The sequence below is a fragment of the Equus przewalskii genome, chromosome 2 (genome assembly GCF_037783145.1).
Source record: "Equus przewalskii isolate Varuska chromosome 2, EquPr2, whole genome shotgun sequence".
Classification (NCBI taxonomy): Eukaryota; Metazoa; Chordata; class Mammalia; order Perissodactyla; family Equidae; genus Equus; species Equus przewalskii.
This window is the reverse complement of record NC_091832.1, coordinates 118650610-118667261: the sequence shown is the minus strand read 5'-3', so window position 1 is coordinate 118667261 and position 16652 is coordinate 118650610. Positions and strand designations below refer to the sequence as shown.

The 16652-nt window shown below is 36.7% G+C and overlaps 1 protein-coding gene across 14 annotated transcripts in view; it reads right to left on the bottom strand.

The window, feature by feature from the left end:
- Window positions 1-16652, bottom strand: part of TBCK (TBC1 domain containing kinase) — a 198734-nt gene that overhangs the window by 98023 nt on the left and 84059 nt on the right. For all 14 annotated transcript variants that reach the window (XM_008512803.2, XM_070611788.1, XM_070611791.1 and 11 more), the window contains one exon: window positions 14418-14503. In XM_008512803.2, the coding sequence (XP_008511025.2) occupies window positions 14418-14503 (86 nt within the window). The remainder of the gene's footprint in view (window positions 1-14417; window positions 14504-16652) is intronic.

Genomic DNA, 16652 nt, shown 5'->3' with positions numbered 1-16652 from the left:
AACTTCTCACCAACTCTACTGCTAATTTCCTAATTAAAGCCACCATCATCTCTCGCCTAGATTATTACAACAGCCCATGACCAGTCTTCGAGGTTCCATCCTTGTCCCTCCTAGGGCTTCTCTTACCATAGCAGCCAGAATGACCTTGTGAAAACTTTTAGATCAGAACATGTCACTCCTCTGCTCAATAGCATCCAGTGGCTTTCCACCTGACAATCAAAGCTAACGTCCTAACTATGAGCTATAAGGCTCTAACCTGGCCCCCAAGTGCCCCTCTGACTTGTCTCCTTGCTGCCTGTGCTCCAGGCACACAGTCTCCTGGCTGCTCCATCACTATCCCTGGCATACTTACACTCCGGGGCTGCAGCACTTGCTGCTGCTTCTGCTTGGATCACTCTTTCCCTCAGCTCCTTAGGGCATTTATTCAAAACTCACCTTTTCTGTGAGGCTTTCCCTGGCTACCTGATTTAAAAATTCAATTCCTTGGCCAGCCCACTGGTGCAGTGGTTAAGTTCGCACGTTCCACTTTGGTGGCCCAGGGTTTCCCGGTTCAGGTCCTGGGTGTGGACATGGCACCACCTGGCAAGCCATGCTGTGGTAGGCATGCTACATATAAAGTGGAGGAAGATGGGCACGGATGTTAGCTCAGGGCCAGTCTTCCTCAGCAACAAGAGGAGGATTGGCAGCAGATGTTAGCTCAGGGCTAATCTTCCTCAAAAAGAAAAAAAAAATCAATTCCTCCTTCACCTGAGCACTTACCTCCACGTCCCTGCTGCAGTTTTGTGGGTTTTTTTCCCCTTTAGCACTTACGACTACCTAACCAACCAGTATCACATAGCATAGTTATCTTCTCTATGGTTTACCCCCACTGAAATAAGTTCAATGAGGGTAGAGATTTGTCTGTTTTGTTTCACTGATGCACCCAGGGCTTGGGAAAATGCCTGGCACATAGCACATAATTAAAAGATCCAAATAGTCACGAGATTTATGCACCTTTTGAGAAGTTTTCGATAAATATGAAATAATGAGAAAACTAGTTAGTCTTTTAAACTTGAAATCTTAAATTATATAACTATACTTTGACAATAATTATGAAAAAAGTTACTACAAATAAGTGAAATGAAGCATATTCTAATGATATTTGAAAAGTAATAATTAATTCAAGTTGAATAAATTTCTTTAATACAACATAAAACAACTCCTAGGTACTCACCAGCACTAGTCACCTCTTACCAAATAAATTCAGGTAAATAAATAGGCAATGTATTCTGTGAAAGTGTAAAGCCTATTATCTATTCTTTATATTTCTTCATTTAAAAATTTTAACTATTTTCATCTTAGATAATTTCTTAGGATACTGGTACATCTTGGTAATACAGTCTGATCCACAAAAAAGGCAGTAAAATAAGATAATTTTAAATAGTAGGCTTTAATTTAAAAAATAGCAATTAAATAATGAAATGTTTTGTTACAATATATAAAAACATATATAATCAGTCTTATTAAGTTAGAAATATTATTAGCTATTTCCTGATTTAAAGTGGGAAACTGAAACCCAACGAAAAGCAATCATGCATGCTTTAGCTATTTTCCCCAGATCATGAAGTTGTGTATGTTTGATTTGGCCAGGGTCTTGTCTACTAAGAGTCCACTGAGTAAATGCTGCCCCCTAGCAATAGCAAGAGAGAATAGTGACATTTAACATTTCATGAGGTGTTTTCATAAGGTCTGGTAATGTCAAAATTAGAACTGTTAATAGGAAAAACAGGATGAGGGCTCATTAACTTGATTTTGAAGAGCAGAAAATTATGCCTCAAAAACTTGTAAATGCATAAAAATGAAAAAGACTAAAAAAGGAACTATTATAAACTCTAGATGAATCTTTTGTCAATGAACTTTTTATTTATAAACATTGCATGTTCTCTCCCTAATTTCAATTAATAGTACTTAAGAATATTTCAAACATTCTTACATAAAATCATTTTCTTCTACTTTCCAAATTCTACAAGATCCTTTGTCTATATCTGAGTTACTCTTGTCCTTTTAGCTATATACAGCATCACATGGCTTGATACAAAAGAAAATTCTCAAAAATCAAGAAAACATTCCATAGAAGATATGTATTGTTCCACTGTGCCACTCATTTTCAAAAGAGCATTGTTTTCCACAATGAAGGCGGATGATGGCTTCATAAGTCAGGGTAAGTTCGGTGGATGGGAAAGGGTCTCACACAAACAAACAAATACACAGTCCAGGCAGAAGCAGCACCGAACAGCTCTCCTTACTGAACAGTACTCTCGGTCTTGCGGCTTTTCAGAATCTGGGGAAAAGAGCCTCAAGTACAAAACCTGCCTTCATTTCCACAACCATCAATACGGGGACAATACTTACGAGGTGAGAACTATAAATCCATAAGATAACAGTGATTTCTAGAGTAACTCTTTAGAATATTTTATTTTTTTTTAAAGATTTTATTTTTTCCTTTTTCTCCCCAAAGTCCCCCAGTACATAGTTGTATATTTTTAGTTGTGGATCCTTCTAGTTGTGGGATGTGGGATGCCGCCTCAGCATGGCTTGATGAGCAGTGCGATGTCCGCACCCAGGATGCGAACCAACGAAACACTGGGCTGCCTGGAGGGGAGCGCACGAACTTAACCACTCGGCCACGGGGCCGGCCCCTCTTTAGAATATTTTAAATACAAAAAAAAGTTCTGTTCTGAAATTTTTGTGAACCAGTAAGCTTGAAGCAAAAGATTGTCGCTAAAATTAAGCGAGCAATATTCCTGCATTCTTATATATGAAAACTGTTATGCCAGGTGCTGCGGCAGATACAAAGAAACATGAACACTTGATTGACACATACAAACAGAGAGGTAAAACAAAGCAGTGCGGAACATAGTGCCTGGCACATCGTTGACTGCACTGAATAATACCATCTCGACTCTTGCCAGGATTTAAGTCAAGCTTCCTGAACCTGAATTTCCAGGATACACGTCCCTGTTTTCTACCATCAGAAAATTTCACCTACATCTAAATGATCTGGCATTCTCTGACACATCGTTGATGGTAGAACCCCCACTGGGCTCCACTGATAATGCAAGCTTTTTTTTTAACTACCCTGGTAATGTGGCTTGAGACTTGAAACTTCTTAGAGGATCTAAGTTTTCTTTCCTCATCGAACATGTGCTCACATTGCATCATCACCATTTTTTACAAAGCATTTTCATATATAACTTATGAGTCCTGTGGGTAGTAAGGCAGGTATTATCTATTTTTCCTAATTTATTGATGGGCCACCTGAGGCTAGAAGTGGGTCACTATGCCCAAAGTCACAGGTATGTAAACTACAGAGCAGGCACTAGAATTCAGGACTCTGACTGATAGTCTCTTGTTCTTTACACCACACACGGACAGTGGAGTAGACAGAAACAAGTTGGGTTACAAGTACTTTTCTACATAACCTGGTAATGTTATGCTCTATATACTACACTGTGGGTAAATTACCTCCCACTCTTATTGCGAACATAATCGGAAAGTCTGTTTTGTAGTTTTAGTTTCAGATCCTTCGAGAGGAGCACATTATAGAACTTTCTGTGATGAAGGAAATGTTCCACATTTGTAAAAGAAAAACATTTAAAAAGTTCTCAAATCCTAATATCCCAAAATAATAATATATGATAAACATTATTCTTGATATATTTCTGTGCAGACATAGCTAAAATTTTAGATAAAGAGATATACTTAGAGAAAACCTGGATCATACTACACTTGGTATTTTTATGAACATGAAACAATTTTAAATTACATTGTCAAGTATTGATTATCTATTTTGAAAGATGATAAAATTAGTACACTTATACTTTCTATCACTTCTCTGACTTCTAATACCTCAATTTTACATCAAGATTTATAACATTTACATTCTATGTCATAACATAACTAACACAATTGTTTAGTATTAGTCCAAAGCTTAAACGGATTTAATGACCCACCCTGTCCTTATACCTAGTTCCTTGAGTTCTTAGTTTTATTCAGCTCCTTTCTGCTTGGATTTCATCATCTATTATTTTATATTCTGTAAAAAAAAAAAGCTCCTAGGGGTTGTATTCCCTAAATTCTCGCATGCTTAAGTATGCCTATATGCTACATTTACATTTGAAAGACGACTTGGCTATCATGTAATTCCTCAATCAACTTACTTTCTCTCAAAACTTTATCCACAATTCTCCATGAATGTTGCTGTGAAATCTTATCTGAAATTCTCTGTGCAGTTACTTAAGTATATTTACCCTTTTCTGTTTTATTCTGTATGATTTCCTCAGAACTACTGCTTGTCATTGACTGGGTTTACACTTTTATTCTGGTGTACGCTGTTCTAATGAGCCTATTATTAATACAGTATTTTCAGGTTTCTCTGGGCTTCACCAGTTCACTTTTCACCTCCTTTTGTTGACCTGTGATCTGTTTTTGAACTCTTTCTTCTCTTCACCAAGCTCATTTTTTAAAGTGAGATCATGTTGTCTGCTATTTCTGTGAGATAGCACAAGACTGTGCTTTCTGTTTCTGTTTTTGTAAGTGGTTCTTTATTTCTTTTCTCCTTCCTTCTCTCTCCTTCACCATTATTTCGTTACCTATCTTCGAATGAGTGCAGCTTCCTGCTAAAGAGTGTTAGTGTGGTGGAGGGCAGAGGTTGGGGAGGGAAGTGTATAACCTCCATTCAAACCTCAGTAATCTTCAGGGCAGGGTACTGGACTCACTTCTGGTTTTTGAGATTCTTTTTTGAGCAGTTCTAACTATTTGTGAGGACTGCTATTTCATTACTTTTAAAGAATAAGAAAGAATAAAGAGGGGCTGGCCTGGTGGCGCAGCGGTTAAGTGCGCACGTTCCTCGCCTCAGTGGCCTGGGGTTTGCTGGTTCGGATCCTGGGTGTGGACACGGCACCGCTTGGCAAAAAAAGCCATGCTGTGGTAGGCATCCCACATATAAAGCAGAGGAAGATGGGCACGGATGTTAGCTCAGGGGCCAGTCTTCCTCAGCAAAAAGAGGAGGATTGGCAGTAGTTAGCTCAGCTAATCTTCCTCAAAAAAGAAAAAAGAAAGAGTAAAGAGAAAATTGATTTAGTCTTTTAAAAAAACAGATGAAAATTCATTCTATCTTACAATTATCATATGGGTCTTCGGATCCTCTTATAAATCTATGATACATTATTGAAATCTTAGTGATCTTATTTTTTATCACGAAATATTCTATTCTTTTATCAAAGTAGGAATTATTTTATCATTACTCACCAATTATTCCCAACTATGCTAAAATAGACTAAAATAAGAAAAGAGAATGAGGGAATTGCCTAGAAAGATGGTAAAATATTAAAATAAATCATCACTATTACCATCTTTCATTCTTCCTGTTGCGTCATCTAAAGTATTATATCATCTTTCAAGAAGATCTAAAAGATGAATGAGGACACCATCATTATAGTCTGTTTTAAATTTTCAATGAACATATAGTTGAGAAATCAGAATTTTTCATTTTCCACCTTTACTAGCAAAGAGAAGAAAATTGACAGAGGATAATGTTTCACAATTATTAGACCAATCATGAGACTGGTAGTAGTATTCTAGACTCTAGTGAAATGGTAACACTGTTCATTCAAGTGAAATTTCAAACTGTGAATTCTCAGGTGATGGTATCTTAGATGAATCCTCAAACACAAGAATGAGTAACAGTGTTAGCCTTTTAATGGGAAGGACCTCATCACACAATATTTTGCAACATGAACCTGGACCATCCTATTTTGCTTCTTAAAAAGATGTGTGAGGGTAATCTTTAATTTTTTAATGATATTTCTGCACCAAAATTTTATACAATTTAAGTGGACAAACGCTAAAGGTAGGTGTGTTTACAAAGTGATTGGAAGAAAATAGCTGATTAGAAAGAAATCATTAGATTTATCATTCTAACTTGTGTTCATCAACCTAAAAATGAAAATATTTTGCAATTATGGAACAAAAAAGATAGCTGTTCTCCAACAAAGTTATGAGCCCCGTCAGTATTTTGTTTTGATAGTTGCATTTTGACCACGCAAGTACAAGAAGAACCAGAGAAAAGCTAGATCCCATTAGAGATGCATTTGAAATCTGGAATCAGTATTTACAAGATGGACATGCTTCAGGTTCATGCATGACAGATGAGCAGAAAGTTCAAGGCATGCATATTTCACATATATATATTTCAAAACAAGGAATATATGGAGTAAAACTTGGGATCTGCTATGTTTAAATCTTTAGTAAAATTTTTCTTTTTCCTTTTTTTTTGAGGAAGATTAGCCCTGAGCTAACATCTGCTGCCAATCCTCCTCTTTTTGCTGAGGAAGACTGGCCCTGAGCTAACATCCATGCCCATCTTCTTCTATTTTATATGTGGGATGCCTACCACAGAATGGCTTGATAAGTGGTGCCATGTCCGCACCCAGGATCCGAACCAGCAAACTCTGGGCCATCGAAGTGGAATGTGTGCACTTAACCGCTGTGCCACGAGGCCGGCCCCTAAATCCTTAGTAAAATTTTTAGTAAAGTTATTTTTACTATGCCTGTATTCTACTTCTGCCAATCATTCAAAAAATTACTTAAACATATAAAAATAATTTAAAAGGTCCATTAGACCCATATGATAAATGGTTAATTTTCTTTCCCTTGTATACCAAAGGTTATACTAGTTACATCTTTTGCACATACTGATTTCCCTAATACTTAAAAAGGAATCAAAAAGAGTAACTGCATAAACATACCTTTCTCTATTCTAACTTGACTTACAATATTGAACTGAAAAACTATAAAGTAGAAATTAGTAATAAAATCATTGGATAATTTAATGGTTCTGAGATTCACATTATCATTTTGGGGAAGGATTAGCTATACTTCCAGAGTACTTTTCAACGATCTCACTGAGTACTAAAAAATCTTCAAAATTTTCAAACAATTAATTTTAATTTAAGTAAAAGGGTATAAAACATGCTATATAGCATTTTCTGAGAGACAGAAGAGTAGCTTAAAAATCAAGCAAACAAAAAAGGTTAATTCAAAGTGGTAAGTGGCAATCTCACCAACTCAGACAAACAAGAAAGTCTTTACTGTTAGGATTATATTTCCTCTGACAAAGTATTTGTTAACTGATGCAGCCAGATAATATATCCATTACAGCTTGTAATATAATGCCTTTCTAAGTATAAATCATATTAATATAGCCAAAGAAACAGTGCAGCATGATCAGACTCCAATCATAAGTACAACAAGAACACCAATAATGGTTAACCCCTTAACACTTACTGTGTTCCTGGAACTGGGTTGAACAGTTTAATATGTACTACCTCATTTAATTTTCACGATAACTCTCTGATTTACTGTAATCAACATCAACAGTAAGAGGACTGTGGATATGAGAAACTAACTTACAATTCAGCTAAGAATTTGAAGAGTCAGGATGAGAACTCCGGCCACCGGACACCGCTGTCTAAGTGCTTACTCTCCACACCAGCTTTCTCCAGCCGTGGTCACAGTCCCCCGGGGATCTTCAGGACGTTTTAGGGGGCCACAAATTCCAAGGTATTTTCATATCGACACTAAGATGTTTTCTGCTCTTTTTTTTACCATGTTAACATTTGTGCTAACGGTGCAAAACCACTGGTGGATGAAACTGTTGGCAACTCATCACAAACCCAGACCGCGGCCTGAAGCCTAACAGCCATATTCCTGTGAGGGAGCGGAAATCACTAATTGTGTTACGCATCCTGCTAACTGTTTCACAAGAAGACAAACTGAGGAGCGTGCATACAGCACGTGTGCCTTGTAATGAAGGACAAAGACCGTCTCGAGAGAAAGCACTTGGACAGTCATTGGAGCTTCGAGTCAACATAGCTGCTTTTTACTTGAAAGAATGACATACGAAAAATGATTTTTTTCAGGCTTGGATATTTGGCATACATTTCTCAAAAATGAATGAAGTGAGCCTGTCACTCCAAGAAAAAATTCTAGCTGTCAGGCGAAGATTAGAATTTTGGAAAACTTTTATGTGCCACTGTGAGCTTGGCAGCTTCCCAATGCTTTATGGCTTTGTGAATGAGATTCATGGTGATATTAGTGAACTGATTTTTTTCATACTGTATAATGAACTGTTTCATAGTTGGAAGATCTACATAACTTAGCAAACCAATATTTTCCAAATGACCAGTGCATGACATTACAAAATCATGCATGGATAAAAGCCATTCAAAGTACAAGATAGACGGATGGATTTGGATGTAACAGAGTACGAAAAGTTCATCGATACGGTTTTAGATTGTACACTGCCACTAAGCTTTAAGAAACTACCACAGTCTGAAACGCCCTCTGCCAACCACACATCTGTGTGAGGCCAGATTTTCTTCACATACTTCAACCAAAACAATGCATCACAATCGACTAAATTTAGGAGCAGATATAAGAATCTAGCTTTCTTCTATTAAGTAGAGATTGCAAAAATATAAAACAATACTACTCTGTTTTGGAAAACAATTATTTTTCAGAAAAATATGTTATTTTGGTTAACATGCATTGGTTTTGTTATTGCCATTTTTAAATAAATTAATACAAAAGCATTTTTTAAATGTCCCAGTAAATATTGATAGATACGACCCACATAATCTCTTTGGGATTCTAGGTAATTTTTAAAAATGTTAAGGGGTTGTGAGACCAAAAAGTTTGAGAACCGCTGCTGTATGCCATACTTCCTTTCACTTGTGTCTCAATCAGTATAAGGATAACATCAGATTGGAAAGAGGGAGGGGGGATTCAACTGAGGATTTACTAAATAGGGAAACTTGCTGAATATTTAACCTGTGTGTATCTGTTCTTAGCAAGAAGGTACTAAAATATTACTTTACCATTCCTGGTGGAATTAGTAAGTCTTGGGTTTCCAAGATTTGGGCCTTTCTGAAAGGTAATTAAGCTCTATTGTAAGAAAGAGAGCTCAATAAGCCACTTGTATTCAAGGGCCTTAAAGAGCCCTAGGTCAGCATAATGGGTTTAGGACTACTGTCAGGGACACCATAGCTGTAGCCAGACAAAAGGATACATCCTAGCACTCTAGATACGGACCAGGACAGGTTAGTGGGGACTCGTGATGGGAAATTCAAAATATGGTGCACTTTCCTAATTTACCCTGTAACCACATCTTGATAAAATCTGAAAAGCTCCTTATCAGTAGTCTCCTCTTTAATTAAAATCTAAAATTTCTTTATGTAACAATAACATCGTCAAGGCTGGGAATAAATGATGGAACAAATGAACAAACAAGCAGATGAATACGTAAATATTTCTGAGCAATCCTTTCACATTTTCTCTTAGTACAAACTCAGTTGAATATAAATTCTGAAAAAAACGGTAGTGATAAGCTTTTAGGGAGGAGCACATCAGTAGTGGTGTAAGCATCCATTTAGACTGCAGTTGGGGCCGGCCCCGTGGCTGAGTGGTTAAGTTTGTGCGCTCTGCTGCAGGTGGCCCAGTGTTTCGTTGGTTCAAATCCTGGGCGGGGACATGGCACCGCTCATTGAGCCACACTGAGGCAGTGTTCCACATGCCACAACTGGAAGGACCCACAACTAAGAAGATACAACCATGTACTGGGGGGTTTTGGGGAGAAAAAGGAAAAAAATAAAATCTTAAAAAAAAAAAAAAAAGACTGCACTCAATGACAATGGTTTGCCCTATGCTTGCTTATCACTGAACTGTTAGCTTTATCTCAGCAGTGACAGCAGGTTCAAAGGGCACATACCACTGGGATACAGGCCTTATCACTTCTCTTAATGGCCACCTGACAACTTCTGTAGTTTGCAAGCTGAATGCAATTTACGACATTTCAGAAAAATAGTTTCCTTAAGAGCGAAGAAGCATACTTTCCTGTTCTCATTTCAAGGGCTGGTATATTTTCAGAAGCAGAAACACACCAAGAGAAAAATGATAACAATCACTCTGGTCCCAATTTTGCCAAATACACGTTACTCACACTATTTCTATGTAAATCACATAACTACTATGACATATATAATCTAAGCATCACATCAATGCACAATACTCCTAACTATTCAAGTTTCAGCAGCGCTGTGTTTGGAGTTCTGTGATCCATGGCAAATGGAAAGGAGCTAGGAGTCACAGTCCCTCCGGAGACAGGAGGCTGCATTTCAGTGATGGAAGGTTAACTAGGGCTTACTCTGATAGGATCAGTCACTGAGCAGGAAACTCAGTTTGGGATCTCATTACCAAAGTGCCCACCCTCGCCCTTAATGGATCCCAGCCTGTATTGTTGTTAGAGGAGCAGAAAGTCACCTAAACAATTATTTTAAAGGTAGAACACTGAAGGAAATAATTCAAGGAAAAAAGAAACACTGCATATACAAGCTAATGAAATGCAACTAAAAATATGTGATTATTAATAGAGTAAGAAAAATTCTCTACTTTATCACACCCCTCCTACCACTATTGTCAACAATCTCTATGTTAAAAACACCAAATCTGTTTTTAAAATTAAGTTTAAAAATATTCTCAACATTTTCATATTATCTACGGACTTGAGAAAGAGGCCAATGAAACACAATAAAGCAGACAAAAAAACAAGATAAAAGATTTCAAAACAATCTTCCTGTTAACATTACAATCTTGTTAAATACCTTTCACTTTGTCCATTCTCTGTTACAAGAAAATAGTTGTGGAAAAGGGAATCTTCTCCAGGATAAGATATATTCTTTTTTCCCTTTGTTTACTCTAGGATTCTCAATAGTGACAGAACGGCTCCCTAAAGGGGGATGTGTAGAGTCATTTTTCAGGAATATGTGTGAGCCTTTTATTGTCGCCACGATTAGGATTATTTCAGGCCATCAGTGGCTGGAGGCCGGGATGCCCAGCATTTGCCATCTACTGGACATTGTCATCCCACAAGGAACTGTCCACCACCCCACATGAATTACGGATATCTCATGAGACTAATCACATTACATATATAAGTCAATAATACTTTCATCATAATACTAGTATTAAAGAGTTTTTACAAGAAGTTATACAAAAATGTCCCAGGAATTACAGGAGGGGACATAATGGGGAGGGAAGCATAAACAGAATAAAGGCATTACATCAAAATTATTGAATAATTAACTCATCCTGTATAGCAGCACATTTAACAAACACCAGTGTATCCTTCACCCAGATTTAACAAACATTATTAATATTTTGCAAGAATTGCTTCAGAAATTTTTAAAATCAAGATAATATATTATCAATAGAATGGAAGGCCCTCTTGTACCACTCCTTAATTCAAATTCTTTTTTAAATATGTTTTGTACTTTCTATAACTTTCGTAAGAATGCTTTCCTTATGGAAACTATAAATATGACATTCCATATTTAGGTCTTCCAGTCAATCTAGAATTTATTTTTACGTATGGTGTGAGATTAGCTGTGATCCCCACCTCCCCTCCGTAGTTATCCAACTGTACCAGGGTATTTATTCAATAATCTTTCTTTTCTAATTGATTTATAGAGTCATCTCTGTCATACACCAAATTCTTTATATGGGTGAGTCTGTTTGTGTTTTCTCTTCTGTTTTACTAGATGATATGACTATCACTGTATTAATTTTCTTTGGTTAATATTTGCCTGACATACATTTTTTATCTCCTTTTTGACCCATATCCTTAAATTTTTGCTCATCTCTTATAAATAGCATATAGATGGACTTTTTAAAAATCTGAAAATTTCCTTTATTGGGATATCTAATTAGCTTACATTCTTTCTATGTTTTTATACAGGATTGGTTGACTGTTCTTTGTTCTACACATCCCCCTTCTATTGTTTTAGAAGTTACACGCTCTCTTTCTATTATTTTAGTGATTATCATTACATTTTAATCACTTTAATATGCATTCTTGTACTTCTGCATTTCTTGTGAACGGAGACACTGACTGCCCTTTGTTTGAGATTATATTTTCAAATACATTTGCATATAAACAGCCTTGGAAAAGAGAGATAGAATCTCCCTTTCAGCAAAGGACAGGTTTTCTTAAAACCTTGGAAGAAAAAAGATAGTCTCTCTCTCTCACCAGAGCAAAGAGAAGGCACGCCTACTGTCCCATATAGTGTCCACTATACTGTCCATTATAGAGTTCTTCTCCTATAATGCCATCCACCATATATGCAGGTGTCCTCTGGACCCTACACTATCTCTATAGGATTAGGAGCCCAGGGAAACACCACCAATGTGCTAATGTTCATGCTGCATGCTGTGTGGTGTGAGTGATGAAGTCCTCTGTCTCTGACCCAGGAGTCTTGGGTTTTCTGCCAGGATCCATGAAACAGTTACAGGCTCAGTTATTACCTTTTACGTAGGGTGAAATCCCAGATCTGCAAAGGTCCCTGACTTGATGTCTAACTATAACGAGTGTATTTATTTTCCCCTTGCATAACACAGAAACATTAGCGTTCCACCTCCTCTTACCGTTCATGTTATTGTTACGGAGAATTTTATTTCCATATTTAATTAGACTTACAAACTTGTGAGGATTAGAGGCATGGTTTATTTAAAGAGGGAGGAGCAGTACTTGGCACAGTCAGCACTCAACACATGTTCACATTAATAAGTTTAAACAGCACTTTTTGCTCACCACTCCTCCTACCACACTCAGAGTTCCATTGTTCTGATTATCTAAAGCAGAGAGAAATTATTTTTCCTTTTGTGATTCCTTTCTTAGTACCATCTATGTTCATGAATATATCTAGGATTTTATCAGACTGCCTTCAGAATTCCACCATAATTTTCTACATAAATGCTTCCTGTCAACCTGTAACACTGACTGAACCAATGTAGTTTCCTGTTCAGAACTGAGCACAATTAGGTGCTTTCAAGAGAATGCTTTGAAAATAATTCTCTCTTCTTTCAGTCTGTATCTTAGTTATTATTTTTTCCCTCAAAACTCTAACATAATTACCAACTCAGCAGTCAGCTCTTCTACAACATCTTCAACTCTAGTCAGAAGACGTCACCTAGTTGTTTCGTATTATATCTCACATTCGTAATGTGAAACAAGAAAGGATGGCTTATATAAAAACGAATACTTACTATGATACTATATATACTGGTTAAGATTTTTACAAGATTTTTCATCTCTATCCATAATTATAGGGCTTGTCCTTACTTTATTTCTGTTTGTTGTACAGTCTGCGTATGTTCTTTTAGGAGCCCTCATTGAATTAGCCATGTACTAAAATGAAAGGTATTTCTCCGCCAGCCTAGAAGCAAATGACACCGTATATGTGAAGGATGGCTACTTCAGGCCTGAAGCCACATCACAGAGATCACAGCAGCCTCTGCTCAGTACAAAGAGCAGTGGACTCAGGGTAAGTACACCACATTTTAGTCTCTACCCTCCAAATGGAAGATGAACTAGACCGGGGCAGAGGGTTGTCAAATTACGTAAGTTAAAGTTGTGGTTCTGTGACTAGTTTTGTTACCTCCCGGAACACTAAATTTCTTATCTATTAAATGCTGAAATTATCTGCTTATATGCCTTACAGATTTATTTTGAGAATCCAATGAAATAATATTTATGAAAGTATTTTTAAACTTCAAAGCACTCTGCAAGTATTTATACTATAAGTGTTATTGTTAACACTGTAAAAGCATTAGTTGAGTGATAACATAAACATTTTCACCCTTAATCTTACCATCAATATACTGGTCTCTGGATATAAGCCTTAAGAGGAAAGCCATGATCAGAAAACAAAGAAGGTTAAGATGGAATAAGGAGATCTCTATCTCAAAAAGTGTTCTGTGAGGTTTAAAAAAACCTATGATCCTGGACTCCAACTGCCTTTAACAGGAGGTTTGATCCATGTCACACACCGCAGATAAGAAACAGGCTGTGCTACACCTGGCTAACCTTTGAGTCAGCTCTGACTTTTGGTTTGACGTGGACTACGAAGAAGCTAAGGGAGTAAGCTGCAATCTGGCAAGGCTTCCAAGGTAATACATCAAGCAAAGCAGAAGCAGCTACTTAAGAACTCACTGAAGTTCTAGTTTCTTACTTCTTGAAAAGAAGCCCTGAGTATCATTAAATCCAAATGAAAACGCTTCACAGCACAGTTTAATACAATGCTCATACTGAGTTTTCAAAACAATTTGACAGTATCAAGAAACATAATATACTTTCCCTTTACTTAAGGCTGAGAATATGGAAGGAACCACACAAACCTGATGACAGGCTACAACTAGCAGCAGGAACTTGTTTAGATATATGGACTTCTATGACAACAAAACTTTAAAAACAGTATTCTCTCGTGCTGCCAATTCCTGCTTTACTGTTTACCTCCTGTTCTATCAGTGCACCTTGTACTTACATCCGGAATAAACCCAATCTCATTGAGATGATTGCTCAGCTCTGGATCATGGAACGCAATCATCTGAGAGAACACAGCCAGATACTCTGAAATGACAACAGAGTTTAAGGCAATCATCGTCTTTATACAGTACTTCAAATAAAGACAGTAAATTCACAAAAATGACAGTTTTACTTCTATTTTGAATGAAATTTAATTTCTCCATGAAGAAAACATACTTTAATAGATAATTTTCTGTTTTGTTACCACTTTAATCACTTACTGATATTGATGAGGATTATTTTGGGCTGGTTACTTTTAAAAACTGCAGACAGGAAAGAAACTCTGAAAAGTAGAATTTACTTACCCTTTGTTAAGAGATATTTACATTTGTAAAGGAAATCTCCATCTGTAAAGGTGTCTCCCGCTCTGTGCCAGGAAGAAGGGGGGATGACCTTATCTCTAGAAACTCTTAATGGGGAAGGCAAGGACTTAAATCTGCATAATAATCTTATTCTTATTTACTGTATTTGTCTGGTAACCTCATGTAACTGATTCCTCCCACCACCAACATCCCCTTTTGTCTTTAGCTGAAGATGACATTTGAGGTGGTAGCTTTAGCCATTTTGGCGAGTTGCTCAGGTTGCCTGAGCCTCTCCCATGTATACATGTTATAAAGCTTTGTTTAATTTTCTCTTGTTATTCTGTCTCATGTGAATTTAATTCATTCTGCGGCCAGAAGAACCCAGAGCGGGTAGAGGAAATGTCTTCCTCCCCTACAGTTTGGTGACTTGGATGGGATAAAATTCCACTGGCTGTGATGAGGATCAAGGCTGCCCCAGGGAGAGAAGCCCAAGGTGACCTGTCTTACATACCGATCTATATCATCCTCCGAAGCACAGCACATCCTGACTTGATCCAAGGTGACCTGTCTTACATACCGATCTATATCATCCTCCGAAGCATAGCACATCCTGACTTGATCCGATCTGATTCTTATCTAAAGTTATAGGACTACCTAATAATCAGACCCCACCTGCACTGATACCATTTTAACGACTTTTTCTTTACATAATCTTTCCTTTGTCTTGTAACTCACATACCTATGCCTTAAATTTAGCCTTACCCTCAACCCATGTTTGCAGTTTTTTACTGCCCATGGGTCCTGTTCCCATGCTATTCCATACTATTCTCTGAATAAAAGAGCACTACTGCCAGACCTTGAGAATCCAAGAAATCTTTCTTTTGACTCCTTGACTCACCGAGCCTGCATCAATACTATTAAACAAACATAGCAAAAAGCTATGCCACAACTTATTTTCTACCTTCAGAGCTATCAGTTCATTTCTTGAATCACAAATTGTACACATGACAAATGATGTCTTCCTATTAAATTCAACAAATACACTTTCTCTAGCAATATTAAATGTCTCACATTTACCGTATATTCAGAAAGTGTAACAGATATTTAATAAGGAACAACACTTCGTAAGCTGTTGCAAATGGGATAATTATGCCTCAAATTTGTTTATATATACAGATGTAGGCATCTGTTCCAGTTCCACTCATTTCCATCTAAGACTCTGCATGTGGCACATTTAGGAATAACGTCTGAAATTTACATAATATTATAAATCAATGTCACCTAAATAAAAAAAGAAAACAGGTAAACAGTAGGCAATTAAACATATCTGCTGTTGACACTAATCCTATTCTAATTCAGAGGGTTCAGCTGGAATATGAGGAATACTTCCTTATTTTTTCCATTCTTTCAACAAATTACTATTCTTGCCCATTTACTTACTATGTACTAATCTAAACAAGACACTGGCAACAATCAACTCAAGGGAAAGTAACCATCATATTTTATTAATTAGAAACAAATTAACACATATTTCAAAGAGCTCAACTTATTTATTTTTTGAGATTGACATAACAATAACTCAATGAATGTTTTTTCACAATTAATAACTTCAACTCTTCCCTTTAATAAAGTAACAGATCTATTTTTCAAACCAATTATTTGGTGAAAATAATCTCTAAAAATAATGTCTGCCTTTCTTTTCTAGTTTTTAAAAGTTCTTTTATTTTTAATATTTGAAGAAATAGGACTAAACCCTTGACAATCTGTTAGTATAAGTAGCCTTCCCTCATTTTCCTCAATTAAAACTTTGCTTTTAACGACCACAATGTATTATATAATTGTTTACCTATGTGCAATGCTACATATTTTACAAAGAGAAGCACCAAGGCCAA